We start from the raw sequence: 19,968 nt of genomic DNA, 5'->3' as shown, positions 1-19,968 counted from the left end.
CCCCCAAAAAAAAAACAAAAAACAAAAACAAGACTATCTGATCATGGGAAAATATTAGGAGTAACAGTCAGAAGGAAAATTAGCCATTAAGATTATATAATCCCAGCGCTCAGGGAGGCAGAGGCATGCAGATCTCTGTGAGTTCGAGGCCAGTCTGGTCTACAAAGGTAGTCCAGCACAGCTAAGGCTACACAGAGAAGCCCTATCTTAAAACAACACCCCCCCCAAAGATTTTAAAGCAGAATCTGTTTCCCTTTTTGTTGTTATGAAAATAAGCAAAAATCCAAATATTAGTGCTACAGAGACATTTGAAAAATCTGTTAATTCTGCTTCTGTTGCTGTGATTGGTGAGTGAATTTGCTAAACATTTCCCACACTTTCCCTACACAGGTGCACAGTCCTCTCTCTTGCTTTTGTCTCTCTAGTCTCGTTCTTGCTCTCTGCTCCGCATCTTGGCAACAGCAGCAGAAATAGTAAGGACCACAGCAGAGGGCTGGGCTTTTCTGACTCGCTTTTGCTCATCCTGCATAAGCTACCAAGGCTCAAAAACAGCAACATCAGGTTTGTAGATTCTGCAGACAACAGGACTCAACAATATTTGTTAAAAGCAAGTTTAATCATGTTGACAAACATTTTGGTTACCTTTTAAAAACAAAATTCTCTTTTAAAAAGCTGTGAGGGAACTCTTAAGGATGGGTATTTACCTCCATCCTGCTCTAGTGGCAGAGATTAAAAACAGTACCAGAGGCTTTAAAAATGTACTCAATGAAGCTTTGCAAGTACTCTCAAGGTGAGTACAACTACCTGGCTCATTTGAACAGACTGTGCTGGCAGAGCAGGTCAGTGGCAGATCTGAAGCTCAGTACGGTCCTGTAGAAATGAAGCAGCTTTTTCTTTACTTGCTTCATGGCTGCGCTTTGACATTTACTCTTAAAGCTCATGTGATTGAGAATCTTGTCTGCGAGGTAATGCAGCCACAGCACGTTACTGTAGGGGTGATACTCTCCCCAGCGGCCTTCGTTCTCCTTCCTCATGAGCCTGTAGACCTCAAACTGGTAGTCACCTTCACCTGTAAACAGGTCCTCTTCTGTGGAGATGTCACAGAAAACCACAATCCCATCCCGCTCCAGTCGGGACAGGGTGTAGTCGATGATGTTGACCTGTATCCCATGGGTGGGAATGGTGCTTGTCTTCCCATTGAGGGTGTAGTGGAGCTCTTTGAGGCTGGTTTTCTTTAAGAGCACATTCCCCCAGTGTAAGTCCCGGTGCTCAAAATGCAGCGATGCTTCTGCCACTGCCAGGGACGCGGTGATCTGGTGCAGGATGCTCTTTGCAGTAGCCACAGAGGACAGCTTTGATTTCATTTGCTCTAAGTCAACCCCACCAAACTCAAATTCCAGGATAATAAAGAGCTGGTCTTCCTGGAAAAAGTCAGGCCGGTCATTTTCAGATTTTTTGATTGAGTTATAGTGATCCCAGGCTTTGAGCAGCAAGGGAGGGTAAGGCCCTTGAACACAGTGTGCTGAGTTCAGCCCAATAAAGCCTGTTGTGCGGTTGTACACCTCATCAGACAAGAGGCTCAGCTCTTTGGAGATGATGATCTCTGGCAGGATCTCCTCAAAGGTTTTTTGATGGGACCCATTGACTAAATCTGGTCCTTCAATAGCAATGATTTTTAGGGCTACAGGTGTCTGATCAGTAATCGTTTGGAACACTTCCCCAAACACTCCTTCCCCAATTTTCTCACAGCATTCCAGTTTTTCTGTGGAAAGGTAGTCACTAAAGGGGATAGGCCCTTCCTGATTACACTCCCCATAAACCTTTTCAGCATAAAACGGCTTTTTGTCTGTGACATGCAGGGTCTTTAAGGGGCTTAGCAGATACATAGAGGAGGAGTGACAAGAAGAAACAGTACTGTTTGCTATGTTCGTGAGAGGAGAGGTCGAATATTCAGACAGGAGGGACCTACAGGGAGAACTGGCAATTGTATAAATACTGCATACCTCTGACACATTCGTTACAATTTTCTTCTTGTGGAAGCCGAAGGAGGCCCTGGTTTTGGCCCAAGAACAGGTCTTAAGGTTAGGATTCAAGTCCGGGAAGGGATCGGAATCTTCCCTTTTCTTCTTAGACTGGTTGTGTGGAGGAGCAGAGGTTCCCACTGCTTCCCGGGATTTCCTCTTCCGGAGTGGCCCAGTTCCCTTGGGCCTGCTGATTTGTCCTGGTCCTCGAAGGTCTCTGTTACCACTGCCCTCCCCATCGTCCATCTGGTCGGTTTCTTGAGACACAACCTTTTGACCCCTGGTCCTTCCCTTTCCCTTGCTTGCCAGACTCGGACCCTTTAGTCTATTTCCCATCTGCTGTCTTTCACGACACGATTCCTTCACAAACTCTTTATCTTCTGTGGTCTCTGAGTCCACAAGGCTAAAGGGAGCTAACCTGAAGTCGTCTCCGGCTTGGCTGGCCATCGTGGCTGCTTCCCGGGGGCCGGGCAGAGATGCTTCATCCGGGGAGGCTGCGGAGAAATGGAAGCCGCTGGGGACCGCAGAGTCTGCATCCGGAGAGGCAGGGGCTCCGGAAGAGGCCGGAGGGCTGAACAAGGAGGCACTGGTACCCAGCTCGTTGCTGTCCCTGGACTGGCAGCGCACGCTGAGGTCCACGCTGGGGCAGCCCGGGTTGCAGCTGGAGAAGGGCGGCGGTCGCAGCCGGCCGCGCGGGGTGCTGCACTTCTGGGGGTGCCGAGGCCGCAGGCTCCGGAGCCTCTGGGTGGCTGTCAGCGTCCACTGGTCCCGGCGGCCGCGGCCTCGAGGACGCCTGCGCCGCGGGCCCACGGGGCTACCGGGGAAGTCGGGGTCTGCGGGGTCTTCAGCGCCGTCAGAGCTGTCGGAAGCGGCGGGCTGCGACAGGTCACTGCCGCTGCTGCTGAAGGCGCGCTTCGGGTCCGGCGGCTGGAACCACTGCACGGCCAGCCCTCCCGGCTGGCAATGCGCCCTCCGGACTCCCCTCGCCGCGTACGTTCGGAAGAGCCGGGTCCCAGGCTTCGGGAGAGACGCGGCCATGGCGGGCGCCCGCCAGTCATTTCAAACGGAAATGCCGCGAGACTTCCGCGGGGGCGCCCGCCAGCCCCTGGGTCCTAGTGCCCGCCCTCCCGGAAGCCGCCAGGAGTGGATGCTTGGCGCCTCAAGGCGGCTCAGGAAAGGCTCTCGTTTCAGGACCACACTGAGTGCACACAGAGTCAAGAGCCGGCATGTGGAAGCGATCCTGTTCAGGTGAGTGGAGTCGCCTCAGGAGCCTGAGTGAGGGACGTGACTGCAGAAGTCAGGTCACAGGTTCTGAGACTCTCAGCCTCACTGGTTCTGTTTGCCAGAGTGACACTTTGCTTGGGCGAAGGGAAATTGTTCAAACTGCTCACAACTGTCTTCTCTGGGACCTTGGATGCTCTATCCTAGATATTCAGATTTTCAGCCCTAATGCACTAGAAGAGAGTAAGCAGGCTTACTTTTTGCTTTTGCAGAGTGTGGAAAAATGGCATTCAGTGATCTGTGCTATCACATCTAATAAAGAAAATGTAACGGTGGCTGCAGAGATCTCCCTGGACCACACAAAGCAGGTACTGAAATGCTGCAGATTGGGTCTTCCAGCTGTAGGGCCTCTCCTCTGGAAAGGAAAATAGCATCTGAAAGATGCCGTCCAAATAGATCACCTGACTGACCGCTGTTCCAGCCTACTCTTAGCAAGTTACTTAGTAGGTGTCTTAATCCTGTTTCATACTGAGACATGTAGGCATTACTCATGACTCCTTTTTGCTATATTCCCATGTGTACCTAGCAACAAACCCTGCCACCCAACTTTCAGAAATCACTTCTCTATGTCTCTCCTGAGGCGTAGTTACTGACATGTAATTCAGGTCACCATCTCTGGCCTGTTGCATAACCTTGGACATGCTTTCTTTGTCTTATCTTTCCCCCTAATCTGTACATATAATTCTTCAAGTGGTGGGGGATGGATCAGCGATTCAGAGCATGTACTGTTCTTACAGAGGATGTGGTTCGGTTCCTAGCACCCAAATTGGACAGCTCACAACAATCTGTACTCCAGCTGTAGGTGGATCTGATGCCCTCTCCTGGTCTCCATGGATACCTGTACTCATGCATACATGCACATGATTTTTTTAAAAACTAAATAATTCTTCATTTACCATTAACCTGTGCTATCTTTCTTTAAAAATAAAAATCAGAAACTCCAAACAAACAGAAGTAATGGACTTTGAGAGTTGAATATATTTAGATTAAAATCCATACTTCTTTCATGGCATGCAAAAAACTACATGGGCTGGTCTCCACTTAATTCTTCATCCAATGCTTCCTGCCCTTTCTTGATTGTCTTTTCCTTATACCCAGCTATTCTGTCATGGCTTTTTTTTTTTTTTTTTTTTTTTTAGCTTTCCACTGTTATTGTGGCCACTGGGCCTTTGTACTTCTAGTTAATTTGCATAACATTGCTCAAGTTTAATTTTCCTGGAGAGGTCTTATTATAGACTGGGAATAAGCCTTATTATAGAGTGAGACCAACATGGTCTCAACTGAAATAGAAGAGGGAGCTGGGCAGTGGTGGCACACCTTTAATCCTAGCACGTGGGAAGCAGAAGCAGGCAGATTTCTGAGGCCAGCCTGGTCTACAAAGCAAGTTCCAGGACAGCCAAGGCCACATAGAGAAGCCCTATCTCAAAAGAAAAAAAAAAAAAAACACAACCCAAAAGAAACAAAGAAAGAAAGAAATAGAAGTAGAAGTGGGAATACAGGAAACATGTGCATGACAAGGAAACATGTGCATGACAGAGTTTTAGAAGAATTATCCAGAACTGATTTTGAATGGGGGTTGTGGCATAGGTCAAGTCTAAGGAAAGAGAAGTTGGGGAATGGCTAAGATTTGTTGCTTACTTCCAGAAACAATGACCTCATATCTAAAGTATGTTCTGTGTTCCCATACCCCACCTTTCCTTGTCTTATAGTTACTGAGAGATGTAACTGAACTGCAGGTCCTTGGTGAAATATCTTTCAACAAATCTCTGTATGAGGGCCTAAATGCCGAGAACCACAGGACAAAGGTAAGTCCTGGTGTTTTCTGATTAGGGTTCTGGGGGAACTGTTGTCACCTCTGACCCAGACTGTGCCACCAACCCGCCTTGGGCTTCTGCTTCAGTTTTTTGTTTTTTTGTTTTTTTTTTGTGAAATAGGAATCAACAATGGTGAGTTCTTAGTTTAAAAATTTATTGATCTTTGACATAATTTAGGAAGTAGTTAAAACACTTCCTATGTGTGAAGTTATTTTTGAGTACATAAAATATCTTCCTAGTATGCAACATTAATGCCTGTAATGGTGCCACGCAGGAGCGTGCTCAGTGCCTAATTCTTTTATAGGAGCTAGACCAAGCATTAGAAGTGTTGGAATTCATTTTTCTAAAATGTGAACAAAACCAAGCGGATGTCTGTGGTTGGGCTAAATGTTCTTGTGCATGTTGCCTTGCGTCTTTATTCTTTTTCTTTTCCTTCTTAAATTTTATTTTATATGTATGGGTGCATCTATGTCTGGCACCACCTGTGTGCCTGTTGCCCATGGAAGACAGCAAAGGGTGTTGACGGCTGGAGAGATGGCTCACTGGTTAAGAGTGTAGGCTGCTCTTGCTGAAGATTGAGGTTCAGTTCCCAGCACCTACCTGGTGGCTCACATCTATAATTCCAGTTCTAGGGGATCCAGTGCTGTCTTCTGACCTCAGTAGGTACCAGGCATGTACCCCGCGGTTCACAGACAAAACACTCATTCACATAAAATAAATAAGTAAATCTTAAAAAAAAAAAAAAAAAAAAGGCCATCGAATATCCTAGACCTGGAGTTACAGTTGTGAGCTTCTATGTGTGTTCTGGGAACTGAACCCAGGTCTTCTACAAGATCCCAAAGTTCTCTTAGCCACTAAGCCATCTCTTCAGCCCTTCCTGAATTAATCTTTCTTTCTTTCTTTCTTTCTTTCTTTCTTTCTTTCTTTCTTTCTTTCTTTCTTTCTTTCTCTTTCTCTCCTTCCTTCCTTCCTTCCTTCCTTCCTTCCTTCCTTCCTTCCTTCCTTCCTTCCTTCCCTCCCTCCCTCCCTTCTTCTTCTTCTGTTGTTCTTTTGTTTTGTTTTGATTGAGATAGGGTCTCTCCACATAGCCCTGGCTACCCTGGAACTCAGTATTGTAGACCAGACTGACCTCAGCTCACAGAGATCTGCCTGCCTCTGTCTCCCAAATGCTGGGTTTTAAGGTGTGCGCCACCATGCCTGGCTCTGCACTGTCATTCTTATTGACATTTGCCTGTCTGGATATGAGCCACTTTCAGAGAGGGTCAGCTTGTGAGCTGTCTTGTTAGACAGGATTCCTCAATACAGGAGGTGATGGGAGCCAGGGCTGCCAAGTATAAAGACTCAATTGCTCTCTCTGGAGAAATATCATTTTCTTCTATACTGAAGACTTGTTTACATTTGTATTTATTTTGGGACAGGGTTCCTGAGTTCAGCACAGACTGGCCTGGAACTCTGGGTCCCCCTGTTGTAACTTCCTGGTGCTGGGATTTCAGGTGTGCACTACCACATTGCCATGGTTATACCGTCATACACATAGACGGTGTCTTTCTGCAGTGTCAGAATGTATTAAATAACAGTAAACTCACAAGATGTGCTGATTTAGTAGCAACAATATGCTGTCTTCTTTGATGATCCTGGCCAATACAAGCACACGCTGCTTCTTTCCTTTCCTTTCTCCCCTCCCCCCACCCCTCTCTTTTTCTTGCATGTATTTATTTTGTTTGTAGGTCAGACCTTGCAGGAGTCTGTTCTCTCCTTCTGCCGAGTGGGATCTAGGCACCAGGAGTTGTCAGGTGGCAGCAAGGGCCACCTCAGGGCCCTGAAATGGGTTTTTTATTGCTCGTGTATGAGTGGGTTACTGAGACCACAACCAGTTCAAGAGGTTTGGGAAGTCCTGAGAAGCAGGGAAGCTGACAGAAATATGAACAGAACCTGCGTTGATGAGATAACAGGTGCAGAGAAGCTAAGCGAGTCCGGGTGGCTGTGAGTAGAGGCATGTTGGGTCACCAGCTTGAGAACAAAGCTATAGAGTTGAGCCCCACCACCAAGGCAAGAGGGCAGAGACTGGATCCAGGAGGAACTAGAAGAGGGAGGCACAGTGTGTCCAGATGAGTGATCAGGAGGAAGGGAAAGGCCATTCAGGCAGCTCTCATCAACAGCCATGGGCTAGCCCAGTGGAACCTTAGGGGACAGCTGAGAGTTCTCAGCAGGTTGGTCTTTGATTGCACATACCACCAAGTGGCCAGGTAAGAGGCCAGTGGGGCCTGTGGACATCTCAGTGTTTGATGCTTACCTCTTTATGGGACCTACGTGGGGAGGTACACCCCTTCCCTGGATCAGTGTGTCTGATGAGTTCCTGGACCTGGTTTCCCTCATATCGTTTTACTATGCCATGTGCCCCTACAGGCTCAGTTTACCGCAATAAATTTATGTCACTCTTTCTAGGAATAAGTGAGTCATTTATGAGGCCGTTCACATGTCTACCCAGGTGTTTAGTTGTCCTTCATCTTCAAGGTGGAGTCAAACACTGCTTATGCAATGGAGTTTCTCTTGAGGCCAGGCACAGCTGGAAAACGGGTTCACACAGTGCTGAGTAACTTAGAGCAGGGTGCAGCCTGACCTCAACACACCCAGCTTGCTTCATGCATTTACTCTGTGTGTGTGTGTGTGTGTGAGCATGCCATGCTGCACATGGGTGAGAGGGCAGGAGCGACAGTGTGACTGCAGACACCTCACCTGCTGAGCCACCTCGATGGCTTCTCAGGTATTGCTGACACACAAAGTGAGGTTAAAGAAACATAAGCTCCTTATTCTTAATCATTCTGCCTAGATTCTAAAAGAAGTAGGAGCCTATTTTCATAAAGTAACATCATCAATCCAGGGTGGTGGTGCACATCCTCAATCCCAGCATTCAGGAGACAGAGACAAGCAGATCTTTAGCTCGAGGCCAGAAACTACAGAGTAAGTTTCAGGACAGCCAGGGCTACACAGAGAAACCCTGTCTCAAAAAAACCAAATACAAACAAAAATCCCATCTGGACATGGTGGCTGTAATGCCAGCACTCGAGGAAGCAGAGGCAGGTAGATCTCTGTAGGTTCAAGGCCAGCCTCATCTACAACGTGAGTCCAGGACAGCCAAGGCTACACAGAGAAACCCTGTCTTGAGAAAACCAAAGACTTCCCCACCCCTATAAAAAACTTAACTAAATAAATAAATTATTAATATCATTGAAATCCAACTCTAACAGAAATGTACCAACTGAAAATGATGGTTCCTTCATGCTTCCCTTTCCCACACCCAAAGGTAGTTGCTGTTAACCATTTCTTATATGCGTGCTACTAATCTATGCTCTTATCTATAGTGTAGAACCTCTAAAACCCTTTTCTTTGAACTTAGTGTTCTGTGTGAAGTGGCTCTTGTGGTAGAGGATGTACAGTCTGTGGTTCTAAATAGCTGTGTATCCAATTGCTTTTGATGGACAAATAGGGGCATCTTCAAATATGCACCATACAGGCACGGCTGTTTATCTAGAGAGGGAGGCAGGCCCACACCGAGCAGCCTGCCTGCTTTGATCCTTGTTTGATGTTCACACCTTGCCTTGTGGCCAGCACAGAGTTGTCAAATCTTTGAATGATCTAAATGCTGAGTATCCATCAGACTTCACTTCAGAGTTTTTCAAATTTTGTAGACTAGCTAAGCTTCTGTAATCTGAAAATCCAAAGGATGACTTATTCCAAACTCCAAAGTATTTTGAGTACCAACAGAATAGTCAAAAAGTTTTGGATTTGGGGGCCTGGAGAAATGACTCAGTGGCTGCTCTTCCAGAGGGTGCAGCACCTATGTGATCTGATGCTCTCTTGTGGTCTCTGTAGGGACCAGGCTCACAAATGTTGCACAGATATACATATAGGTGCACACCCATACATATTACACTAGATTTTAAATATGATTTGGATTTCGGAGCATGATGAATTTTGGAGTTTTGGGTTAGAGATGTCCAGCTAACATTGCCATATGACAGAATACAAGGCAGGGAACAAGTTAGCAGGAAGCATTTTCTTCGTGTGCCCTCCATTTTCAGTGATAAGAGGCTTCCTGAAAGTGCCACGAAGATCCTCTACATGCTTTTAGTTCAGCAGCAATCTCAGTCACCAGCAAAGGAGGCAGCTCTGTCCTGACTGGCCTTGACCCACTGTGACTTCAGAATGGCAGCTAACAGGACGGCCACTGGACTGCCCACAGTCTGTGGTGTTCTGCTTCTCCCTTACACTCTGCTGGGGTGCCTTTGGCTACTTTGGGGAGAACCCGTGCGTTTCGCAGAGGACAAAGGAAGGAGGCTTTGAGAAAGAGGGTGCTGTTTCCTCTCCAGTCTGCCGTGCTGCCCTGGCGTCTTGGGACCGCTCTCCTCCTCTTACCTGTCATTCCTCTGTTCAGATCACAGCTCTGTCCTGCTGCCCTCTGTTCTGTCGTTCTCTCAAGATCAGAACTTAGTCCTGTGAAGGTGAGCTTACCTGGAAGTTAAGGGTGGTTCTGAGCCTGAGCCAGTCACGTTTTTAACTTAAGTCAGAAGAGGCCTCAGGGGTGAGTTGGGTTACCTGTTATGGAAATTTCTCCAAAGCATGCCTGACCTTGGTGCCTATGCACTGGCCTGAAGGGAACTTGTGTCCTATAACAGGGAGTCATGATGACCCTCTGGCTCCGTGTCCTGGCAACGTGCTCTGGCCTCTACCCAGGAAGGACAGGCCCTGTCAGGACATTGTAGAGCTTTTCCTGGTGTCAGGGTGAGAGAAGACTCCTGAGCTGATGAGCGCCTTAGGAAATGACCGGGGGTGATTTCTAACAGAGGGGCCCTTCAGTGCCGTGGTGGATCCACTTTTGCACTTCCCAGTGTCCCTGAGACTGCACTCAGCCTGCTGAAGAGCAGGGCAACCCTACCAGACATTCCTTCTAAGAAAGTGTATTGCCAAAGACTCTAGACATTTGTGCATGATTCAAAAACATCTGTCAGACTTGGGTTGAAAAGGACTCAGCGATCATTTAAACAAGTCATCACTTCAGGGCCAGTGACCATAGGGAGATCAAGGACACGGAGGCTGGGGGCACTGCTGCTGTAGAATCTCTGTGGCATTCTCAGACTGGAAGACCACCTTTGAGACAAGGTCACATCCCCTGATGACCTAGCTCGTTTGCATCAGAGATGAGAATAGTTTTCTTACAAAGTACTGTGGTCATTAGATGATTTTAGGGGCGGTAAAGTGCTGTGTCAGGAGATGGTCAGCTTTTTGCTATATGTCATCAGTCTGGATCAATATGCAGGTTTTCGTCCTTATCTTTTGTTCCCTAAAATAACTTGTAGACTCTTCCTGGTTGTCATTTCCTGACTTATTGTACCATCTCTATCCAGATCACTGTCATCTTCCTGAGAGATGAGGAGTCCCATTCTTTGCCTCTCATCATTGGCAGCAGTATTGGAGGCCTTCTGGTCTTGGGTGTGATTATAGCCCTTTTGTTCAAGGTCAGTTCTACTTATCAGGTTTGTAAAAAGAAGGCATCGGGCTCTAGTATTGGCTTCAGTGCCTTTGGGGACAGCTAACCTCAGACCTAGTGTGCTTACCCTGGCCTTGGGGCCTCTTTTTCTTCTTGTTGAAGCTGTGTATCTTGTTTAGACAAACGAACCTGGCAGTTTCTTCCTGGGGGAAAAAAGCCCAAATGAAGCGTGTTAGCACAGAGAGAGGTTCCTAAAAGTCCTTTGTTTCCCCCTATCTCAGAGTCCAGACTCTCTTAGTGCTATTTGGGGCCATCGACATCTAAGCCTCTGTCCCTCCCACCCATAATTTTGGTTTTTTTCTCCAGACCAGTTGAACCATTCCCTAAGTAAGTTCATGACCTTCTGTTCGGGTGCACTGGACTGTTCTTGCCAGTTTCCACCCTCTCACCTTTCACACACACTTCTGGGAAAGCTTAACCATGCTCCTGGATGCTCTGTGCTGGCTCCTGTGCCAGGCCTGAGAGCTCCCTTCTGAAAGCCTTACAGATGGCAGACATCACACCTCAGTGTCATTTCCCTATTCCTAGATTCTGAGCTTCCAGATATAGGAGGTTGTGTGCAATCTTTACGTCTTCCATGTGGCAGGCTGTCTGGGCACTTTCCCAGAAAGAGGATTAGCTCCAGCTCGACTGAATCCTAGCACTCTCAGTTGGTTAAGTTAAAGGTGTTTAAGTGCTCTGGCAGTTCAGAGGGCCTTGGGAAGTCAGTTCTTTTTGAGGGATGAACATCAGGAAGGCAGCCCAGAAGAAGGGACTGGGTGGGCGGGGAAAGCTCAGAGAAGGCAGGAGGGGGGGAGGCAGGAGGAGCCTGAGGAATCTGGAGCCGTTTAGTGGCACCCAGAGACCTAAAGCACGCGCGGCTACCGCAGGTCTGTCACGAAGCCTCCCCTCTTCATTTCAGTGTGGCTTTTTCAAAAGAAAATATCAACAGCTGAACTTGGAGAGCACAAGGAGGACCCAGCTGAAGGCTGACAGTCTGCTCACAGAAGATTAGCACCTTCTTCCTCACCACTTCTACTGGGATTGAGCATGAGCCAGTCCTGAAGCCTGGGCACCCCCCTGTCTGCCCCTCCCCCTCGTTAGGATGAGTGTTGTTCACAACCTCGCATTATCCCCACAGTGTCTGTGAATTGTACAAAAGGGAAACTTGCAACATTTGCTATTAAATAAATTTACTTTTACAGCAGTGCCTTTAATGTGTATGTACTTTCCACACGTTGCCATGCATTTTGATGACTGATAGGCCAAATTTTATTCCTATTAAAATATTAATTATATTCTTTAAAAAAGTTTTTTTTTGAATTTTATTTTTTTCTTATCAGTTACATTTTAAAAAAGTTTTTTGAGACATAGCCCTTGTTTGTACATATCCCTGGCTGTCCTGGAACTCACTATGTAGACCAGGCTGGCCTTGTGCTCACAGAGATCTGCCTGCTCTGCCAACTGAGTGCTGGGATTAGAGGGGGGGCACTGCCATGTTCCTATTCTTTTAAACATATATTTTATTTTTAAGTGAGTATATGTGTGTGTGCATCTTTGTGTGTATGTAAATGTGTCTGTGTGTGTGTGTGTGTGTGTGTGTGTGTGTAGACTGGTCTTAAACTTATTGGGGTCTGGAGGAAGCCACACAAACCACTCAGACACCGATCTTGGTCAGATGTGAATGGTTTATAGGACACACACTCCAAGTCTAACCATGATCAGGGATGCAGTTCAGACTCGGAAGCTGAACTTTGACTTTGAATGTTTCCCAGAGTCACTACAGGATTTTAAGCTAGACCTTTTTCGGTTGGTTTCTTGGTTTCCAGGGTCCAGTAGCCCACACAGGCTGAGGGCAGAGTGACTGTCTGCGCCTAGCTTCTATCACCACCTTTTACTGTGTTTGTTACGTGTTTTCCTATGTGTGTATCCTGTGCATTTTAATTTTTCTTATTATTATTAAAAGTTGTTTGGTGTTAGGTCTTGTTTTTTTTTTGTTTTGTTTTGTTTTGTTTTTGTCTTTTGTTTTTGTTTCTTTGGCAAAGTCTTGTGTAGCTCAGGCTGGACCCAGTTCAGTATACAGGTGAGGACTGGTAGAGTGCCTCGGTGGTAAACAGGATTCCTGTGAGATTGCAGATGACCTGCCTCAGCCTGTGGCTCAACACAGAAAGGAATGTCTCTAGAGACAGACTGTCTCTCAAGAACTGGAGTTATAGCCAGTTGTGCACCATGTGGGTGCTGGGAATTGAACCTGGGACCTCTGGAAGAGCAGCTAGTACTCTTGGCGGCTGAGCCATTTTTCCAGTCCTCTTTATGTACTTGAAATACACAAACATTTGTGAAGAGAAAAAATATTAAAATATAATAATCAGGGGCTGGAGAGATGGCTCAACAGTTAAGAGCACAGACTGCTCTTCCGGAAAACCCAGGTTCAATCCCCAGCACCCACATGGCAGCTCACAACTGTCCGTAACTGCAGTTCCAGATAGGACACCCTCACTCAGTCATACATGCAGGCAAAAAATTAACAATAAGCAAAATGCTCCTAAAGTTGTATGCATAATGATTTGTTAAGGCAGTAAAACAGCAGGTCCTGTGACTACCTTACCATCTCCTCATCAAAATAGTGATGAGCTTAGAATGCATTTAGAGGGGCTGGAGAGGTGGCTCAGTGGTTAAGAGCAAGGACTGTTCTTCCAAAGGACCTGAGTTCAATTCCCAGCACCCACATGGTGGCTCACAGCCATCTGTAACTTCAGCCCTGGAGGATATGCCACCTTCCTTTGTGGGTGCTGAATGTACATGTTACCCAGTCATACAGGCAGGCAAAACATCCAATTCATGAAAATAAATATTTTTTTAAGAGTTCGTTTAGGCTTCTCTGAAATGGGTATACTATGAGAGAAAGTTGTTATAATTTCAGTTGCTGACTTGATTGCAGGCACTACTGCCTACACCCATGCTGAAGCGTTAAATTGCAGTCAGACCACAGTGGAAAGAGATGCCTCAATTGATCCAGTCTCATCGATCCCCACTCTGGATGCTCGGTCCCATTTAGGAAAGTATACTCTGTGCATCTTTTATTTGTTTGCTTTTCCTAGATGGGCTCTTACCATGTAGCTCAGCCTGGCTTAGCACTGGAGACCCTCCTCCCTCCGATTCCTGAGTTCTGGCTTCCAGGACTGTGGTGCCACCCCAGGCCTGAAGTATGTACCTTGTGTGGTCTTATTTTTGTTTTAAGGAGAAGAAAACTTTTCCAGGGACACAGTCTATTAAATGGCAGGGCCATTGTTATAGAAGGTATTTGAGCTGGGTGTGGTGATACGGGCCCAGCAGTAGGGGCAGAAGCAGGCAGAACACCATGAGTTCAAGGCCAGTCCACTCTACATGGTGAGTTCCAAGGCAGTCAGAGTTACATGGTGACACCCTGTCTCAAAACAGAAGAAAATGAAAAGTATTTAGACCCAAAGTCTGATGCCTTTCCCATACAAGCATCGCTATGGCCTGGGTAGCCCCGGAGTGGAGTATCAGTTTTTCAGTTTTTCAGTCCCGGATGGGTGGAAGTTGAGTGCGGTTGTTCAGGTCTCTCAGCTTCACCCCTCGCAGCAGATGATATAGCTCAGCCTGGGACATGTGCGGTTTTGGCACACACTCCAGGTGATGAGGATATACATATATTCTGGGAAGATGCTGCTTGTGAGGTCAGAGTTTGTGCACCTCATGGAATGGTCTCAGAGTAGCTATGCACACTGGAGTCCTGACTAACCTAGTGCTTTGGTGGAGTCCCTGTTGGAATCCTCCGTAAGAAGGACAAAGAAATGAAGACTTACACCACACGCCCAACTAGTGACAGCAAGTTAGAAATCAGTGAATCCTAAGTTACATAGACCCTGGCAGGGAATTTAGAGAAGGGACATATGCCTGATGGAGCTGTAATGCCGTGAACGACTGAGGCTGGGTCTGTCTGGGCAGATTCCCGGAGTTTGGAAAATGAACAAGAGAGAGCATGGGAGTTGATTGGGCTGACGTGTGAGCCTTGGGGAATATGAGGTGACTAGGAGGTGGGCACATAAAAACCGTGTGAAAGGGTCTGAGCACCACAGACATCTTGATATTTTATATGAGCATTTCACACTAATTCTGGGTTTATTACCTCTCCAGATCTGTGGACTAGGAGCAGGGATGGATACTTCACACAGGGAGAAGTCACTGCAGGGAGAGGAATGGCAGTTTCCCTTTAAAATGTGCCATGTTAGAGCCAGCAGTGCCTTGTGGCTTTGGCTAACTCAGGTTTAAATCTTTGTTCTTTTTACTACTCAACTGGCAGCTACATTTTTGTTTGTTTGATTGAGGCAGAGCCTTACTTTGCAGCTCTGGCTGTCCTGGAACTCGTTGTGTAGAGCAGCTGGTCTTGAACTCAGAAATCCTCCTGCTTCCCAAGTGCTGGGATTAAAGATGTGCACCACCACACAAGGCCAGACATATATGTTTCTAAGTGACTGGTACCTTTGTGCAGTTTCTCCTCAGGTCGATTACAGGAGCTAAGTAATAAACAACAACCTATCAATTAAGATGGCTGTGGTCACAGTATGCCTCCCACAGCAAAGGAGCTTCCTTTTTCTTCCCGAGTGCAATTAGCCAATTCTAAAAACAAATCTATGAGGCCTCAATGAGATGCTCAGTGGGTAAGGTGGGTGGGGTGCGGGTTCCTGTGGGCTCTATGATTGGCAGGAAAAAGATCTAGGTGAGGTTCAGCTGATTATGTTAGCCAGTGCTGGGGCAAACTTCTAGAATCTGACCCAAGATCATTTATTTTAGCCTTATTAAGTACAGCACAATTTTGGGGAAAAAGTTTTCTGATGACAATTAACTCAGTCCTTGTTAGTATAACAAAGTGTAAGACATGTTTACATTGAATTTTTTTTTTCCAGAGGCAGGGTTTCTCTGTGTAGCCCTGGCTGTCTGGAACTCACTTTTTAGACCACACTGGCCTGGAACTCAGAGATTTGCCTGCCTCTGCCTCCTGAGTACTGGGATTAAAGGCACACACCACCACCAGGCTTTTTTTTTTTTTTTTTTTTTTTAAGATTTTTATTTATTTATTACACATAGTGTTCAGTCTGCATGGATGCCAGAAGAGGGCACCAGATGTCATTATAGATAGCCATGAGCCATCATGTGGTTGCTGGGAATTAAAGTCAGGACCTTTGGAAGAACAGCCAGGGCTCTAAATCTCTGAGCCATCTCTCCCACCCTACATTGAAATTCTTTATAAAGTACATCTGGCTTCTTTCATAAAGAAGGGCACTGTTGACTCAGAAACAGTGCTCAAGATGTAAGGTGTGGGGAGAATGACTGAGGTAAACAGTGCTTGTGGGAGTCAGGATTGGCCTGGCCCTAAGAACACAGAAATCACTTAGGCTGCAGTAGGTACAAGTGACATATCTCATAAGGATGGGATTAATGGACTTGGAAGCAATGCTCAAGATTTAGGGGAAAGGGTCTGGGATACAGGTGCAGTCTGGCTGTACAGATAGCAAATATCACCAGTTTGTAAACTACATTCTTTCCACAATTCACAAAGAACTTCCTTCCTTTGACTAGATAAGCCTGTGCTTCTCCTGGCTTCTCCAGTGCTTATCTGTGTGCACAAGGACCTCTTGGCCTCGTCATGGGTGCTTACTGGAGGCTTAGATTTTTCAAACACCTGCTTTACTTAAGGTTCTTAAATGCCTTTTCCTCCCTTCCAAACCCCCAACCTTAGGTAGGAGATTAGTAGGGAAAGGGCTGTAGACCTCTTTCATCTACTTCCCACTGATTAGGGTCGATGGGTCGTTTGGGGATTACCAAACTCAGTCGTCAGGATACCAGCAGTCTAGTCAAACAGTCAGCAGCTCGGATCGATTCAATAGAAACAGCTAGACACCACGCAAATGGCAAAAGTTGGCTGAAGCAGAAAAACTGCCAGAGCAGCACAAGCTGTTCTCTGGAGCATTTCTCTCTGTGAAGACCCCTGAAGGATGGAACCTTGCAAAGTGTGGTAATACAAAAGCGTTTGCAGAAGGAGTCCCCTCATGGTCTGTGGGCTTCTATTTAACCCTTCTCCAAGTCCACATGAGGATGTTCTGCCCCTCACAAAAACATGTCCCTCTCATGAGGTAGCTTTTACCTGACCAGCATCACTCACCCTCTCTCAGGGACATTTTCCTCAGGGAATAACATTCCCATATCCCAAACTTGGGGCCAAAACAAAAAGCCTATTCATATGACACAACTGAGATTTTAAAGAAACCAGAAACTTCCACTTTCAGCTTACTGCAAAGCTGACAATCTGAGACAGATCCCCAAAACACACATGGTTGAAAAAGAGAACACACTGCTCTAACCTCCACGTGGGCACCACAGTACATGTACACACACAGTGTAAAAAATAATTTTTAAAAACAATTAAAAGTTCTTCTATGGATCAGTAATGCCTGTTATGAAATGTGTTGGTGGTAGCAGGATGTCTCAGAGCGAAGGGAAAATTGAAGGACAGACTGACCTTGGTGAGCTCTCCTTTCTGGTGCTGTTCTCACACTTGGGCCTTCCAGGATGTCCAGGACTCTGAAGGGGGGCTAAGTCACCTTGAAGAGACCTCTGCTCAAGGTCGGCTTCAAATCTCCTGCCCCCCAATACTCGATATCTGAGCCATGTAGATGCGTGCCTCGTTTCCAGTTTCTTTTCATTCTATGAAGAATGTTTTTTGAGATTGAATCTCTTAGGTCAGGGGGAGACTTCAGTTTACTCTCCATGATGCTGAATGAAGGAGACCATGCATCTTGGAATTTGTGGGGATGATCAAGGGACACTTCCAAGCTACTAATGGAAGCAGTGATGTCACTGGCTACTCCCCTGAAGCCACCCACCTGCAGCTGGTGTTTTCCTGCTGGACTCCTGGAGAAAAGGGAGCTTTCCTTTTTGTTTTGTTTTTGGTTTTAGTACTTTTAAAAAAGATTTGTTTCACATGCATGAGTGTTTTGCCTATATGTATGTATGTGTGCTGTGTGCCTGGTGCTTGCAGAAAGTCACAAGAGGGTATATTTTAGAACTGGAGTTATGGATGGTTGTGAGCCACCATTTGGTGTGCTAGGAATCAAACCCAGGTCCTCTGTAAGATCTCTCCATTCCTCAGGAGTTTTTCCTGATGGAAAAGCTTCTCTTGCCTCCCATGGCAACCTATTTGTGGGACCCTGTGTAAGAAGCTATGAGCTTCTGTGGACTATGGATGTGGCAGAATGCTCTTTCTGCACGGTAGCCGTCTGGCAAGAATTGCATAGACTATGGTAGGTGAACATACTTGAAAACAAGGGTTGAGAAGGAGGTCCTGGCATGTCCACATTTTCTCTTTGGAAAAGGCAAAGGCCTGGCTCTTTCACATGACAGAACAATATTCATAAGACGTGACCTCAGCTGTATCCGCTTAAGTTAACTGTAAACGTCAGCTCACATATTGCTTGCTTTAGTAATAAAACTTAGAAGTGTCCTGAGTGCCTCCAGCCCCCGGTTTCCTCACTCAGATCTGCATCTCGGTCCACGCATACTTGGCCTTGCTGGCCAGGGTGGGCCAACAACACTTTCTGCTCTATGGCAGTAGAATTTGTAGTAGGGAGAGAGAATGGTAAGGAGGATGTGCTGAATCAGCTCCTAGCACCCAGTTCATTTCTTTGGGGTGAGGGAGCTCTGTATGGTGTCATTTTTTTTCTTTTTTTTTTTTTTAATTATTTTTATTTTATGTACGTTGGTGTTTTTCCCACATGTGTGTGTATGTGAAGGTGTCAGATCCCCCGGGGTGGGAGTTATAGACAGTTGTGAGCTGCCATGTGGGAACTGAGAACTGAACCCTTGGAAGAGCAAGTGGCACTGCTGAACTGTCTCACCAGCCCCGTTACTATGGTTTCTACTGGAGGTGGTTCCAGGACTCACAGCTGAGCAAGATGGTACCAGAAGCTGGTCCAAACCACATGGAAAATAGACTTAAAAGGTTCCAAGTCTTAGGAGAAAGGAGATGGTAGAAAAGTAACAGGCCTGTAGGATCTGTGTTCTAACTCTCCATCACTGCACAGTGGATGTCTGAGCTCATGCAACCAGATGTGGGTCTGTGAAACAGGGATGCCCTGGATGCCAAGCCAGTCCCTCACTTCCAGAGACTCTGCCCATTGTAAGGAGGCACAATAGGCACTCCACGGGAGGGAGGGAAACGGTAAGAAGGCAAGGAGGGAGGTGGGAGATTAGCCTCACCTGGGCCCCTGACCTCACTCCAGGAGTGACACCTAGAGGCACTTGGCAGTACTCCTGTCCGAAGGAGCAGTGGAAATTGCTGCAGACGATATCCTGACTCCCCTCCCCCCACAAAGCACAGGGAGAGCCCTTTCTCACTGAGGACCTCTATACAACCCAGGAGGAAGACAGTGTCTGCTGGCCCCAGTATGGTTCCCCTCCACAGTGACAGGACAGACATGGATGCTCTACGTTAAAGAGCCCCCCCCCAAAGAATGTGGGCGAGAGCCCCAGTGAGTGGTCCAGATCTTGCTTCAGCAAGTGTGCGGTGGGTTTCGCGAGGACCTCCCTGGTGGGCTCACCGGGCCCTTGGGCAGTGCACCTGGCTCTAGTTCTGGCACAGAGGGCTACAAACAGTATGATCATGGGCACATCTAACCTCTGAGGGGAAGCAGGGTAGGGATGGCTCCGACCATGTAGGGAGGTTGTGAGGATTCAACTAGGAAAGGAAGGTATTTACCAGGACTCTGCAGGTATTGAATGCTCTGAAATTCTCACTATGACAGTAGGGACAAGGATCGTGTTACACATCGCCATGGGACTCTAAGACTCTTGACAGGGGGCTAGGTAAAATAAAGGAAATTGTTCCCCCAAGCAGGTGAGAGCTGCAGTTGGGGCTCTCACACTTTGTGAGTGTGACACAGTCTGAGTCCCAGCATTACCACAACTGCCACCAAAGAGAAAAGAAGGAGGAGGAGGGGGAGGATGGGGGGAGGAGGAAGAGGGAGAAAGAATAGCAGCCAATAATTTTGGAAATGTTCTCAGACTTTTAATAATATCAGTATGATGACTAGAACACTCCTCTCCCCTTGGACACAGAGGGTGCCGAATCTGTACTTGTGGGCATGGTGGATTGGCCTCAGGATAGAGAGATGGAGTCCAAATACACTGGGGTACAATTTAGATATATCCCTCCACACACATTATTAACCACAGGAAGAAATAAGATCCACATAACTTGAAACATCAGCTTCAGGAAAGCATACCTACCTTGACTTCTTAAACA

At 46.7% G+C, this 19,968-nt stretch overlaps 2 protein-coding genes across 2 annotated transcripts in view; one reads left to right on the top strand and one right to left on the bottom strand.

The window, feature by feature from the left end:
• Itgae (integrin subunit alpha E) overlaps window positions 1-11,850 on the top strand; it is a 59,573-nt gene extending 47,723 nt beyond the window's left edge. The window contains exons 27-31 of the mRNA XM_055597303.1: window positions 3,213-3,269; window positions 3,515-3,610; window positions 5,012-5,107; window positions 10,522-10,632; window positions 11,566-11,850. Coding sequence (XP_055453278.1) covers window positions 3,213-3,269; window positions 3,515-3,610; window positions 5,012-5,107; window positions 10,522-10,632; window positions 11,566-11,658 — 453 coding nt within the window. The 3' untranslated portion in view covers window positions 11,659-11,850. The remainder of the gene's footprint in view (window positions 1-3,212; window positions 3,270-3,514; window positions 3,611-5,011; window positions 5,108-10,521; window positions 10,633-11,565) is intronic.
• On the bottom strand, window positions 604-3,059 carry Haspin (histone H3 associated protein kinase). Its single transcript, XM_055597279.1, has one exon. The coding sequence runs from the start codon at window positions 3,057-3,059 to the stop codon at window positions 810-812; it is 2,250 nt and encodes a 749-aa protein (XP_055453254.1). The 3' UTR covers window positions 604-809.
• Window positions 11,851-19,968: the final 8,118 nt, after the last annotated feature.

This window comes from Psammomys obesus, unplaced genomic scaffold (assembly GCF_907164565.1).
Source record: "Psammomys obesus unplaced genomic scaffold, mPsaObe1.curated_primary_1811, whole genome shotgun sequence".
In the NCBI taxonomy this organism is placed as follows: Eukaryota; Metazoa; Chordata; class Mammalia; order Rodentia; family Muridae; genus Psammomys; species Psammomys obesus.
Note: the sequence above shows the minus strand (reverse complement) of the source record. Positions and strands in the feature narration are given on the sequence as shown.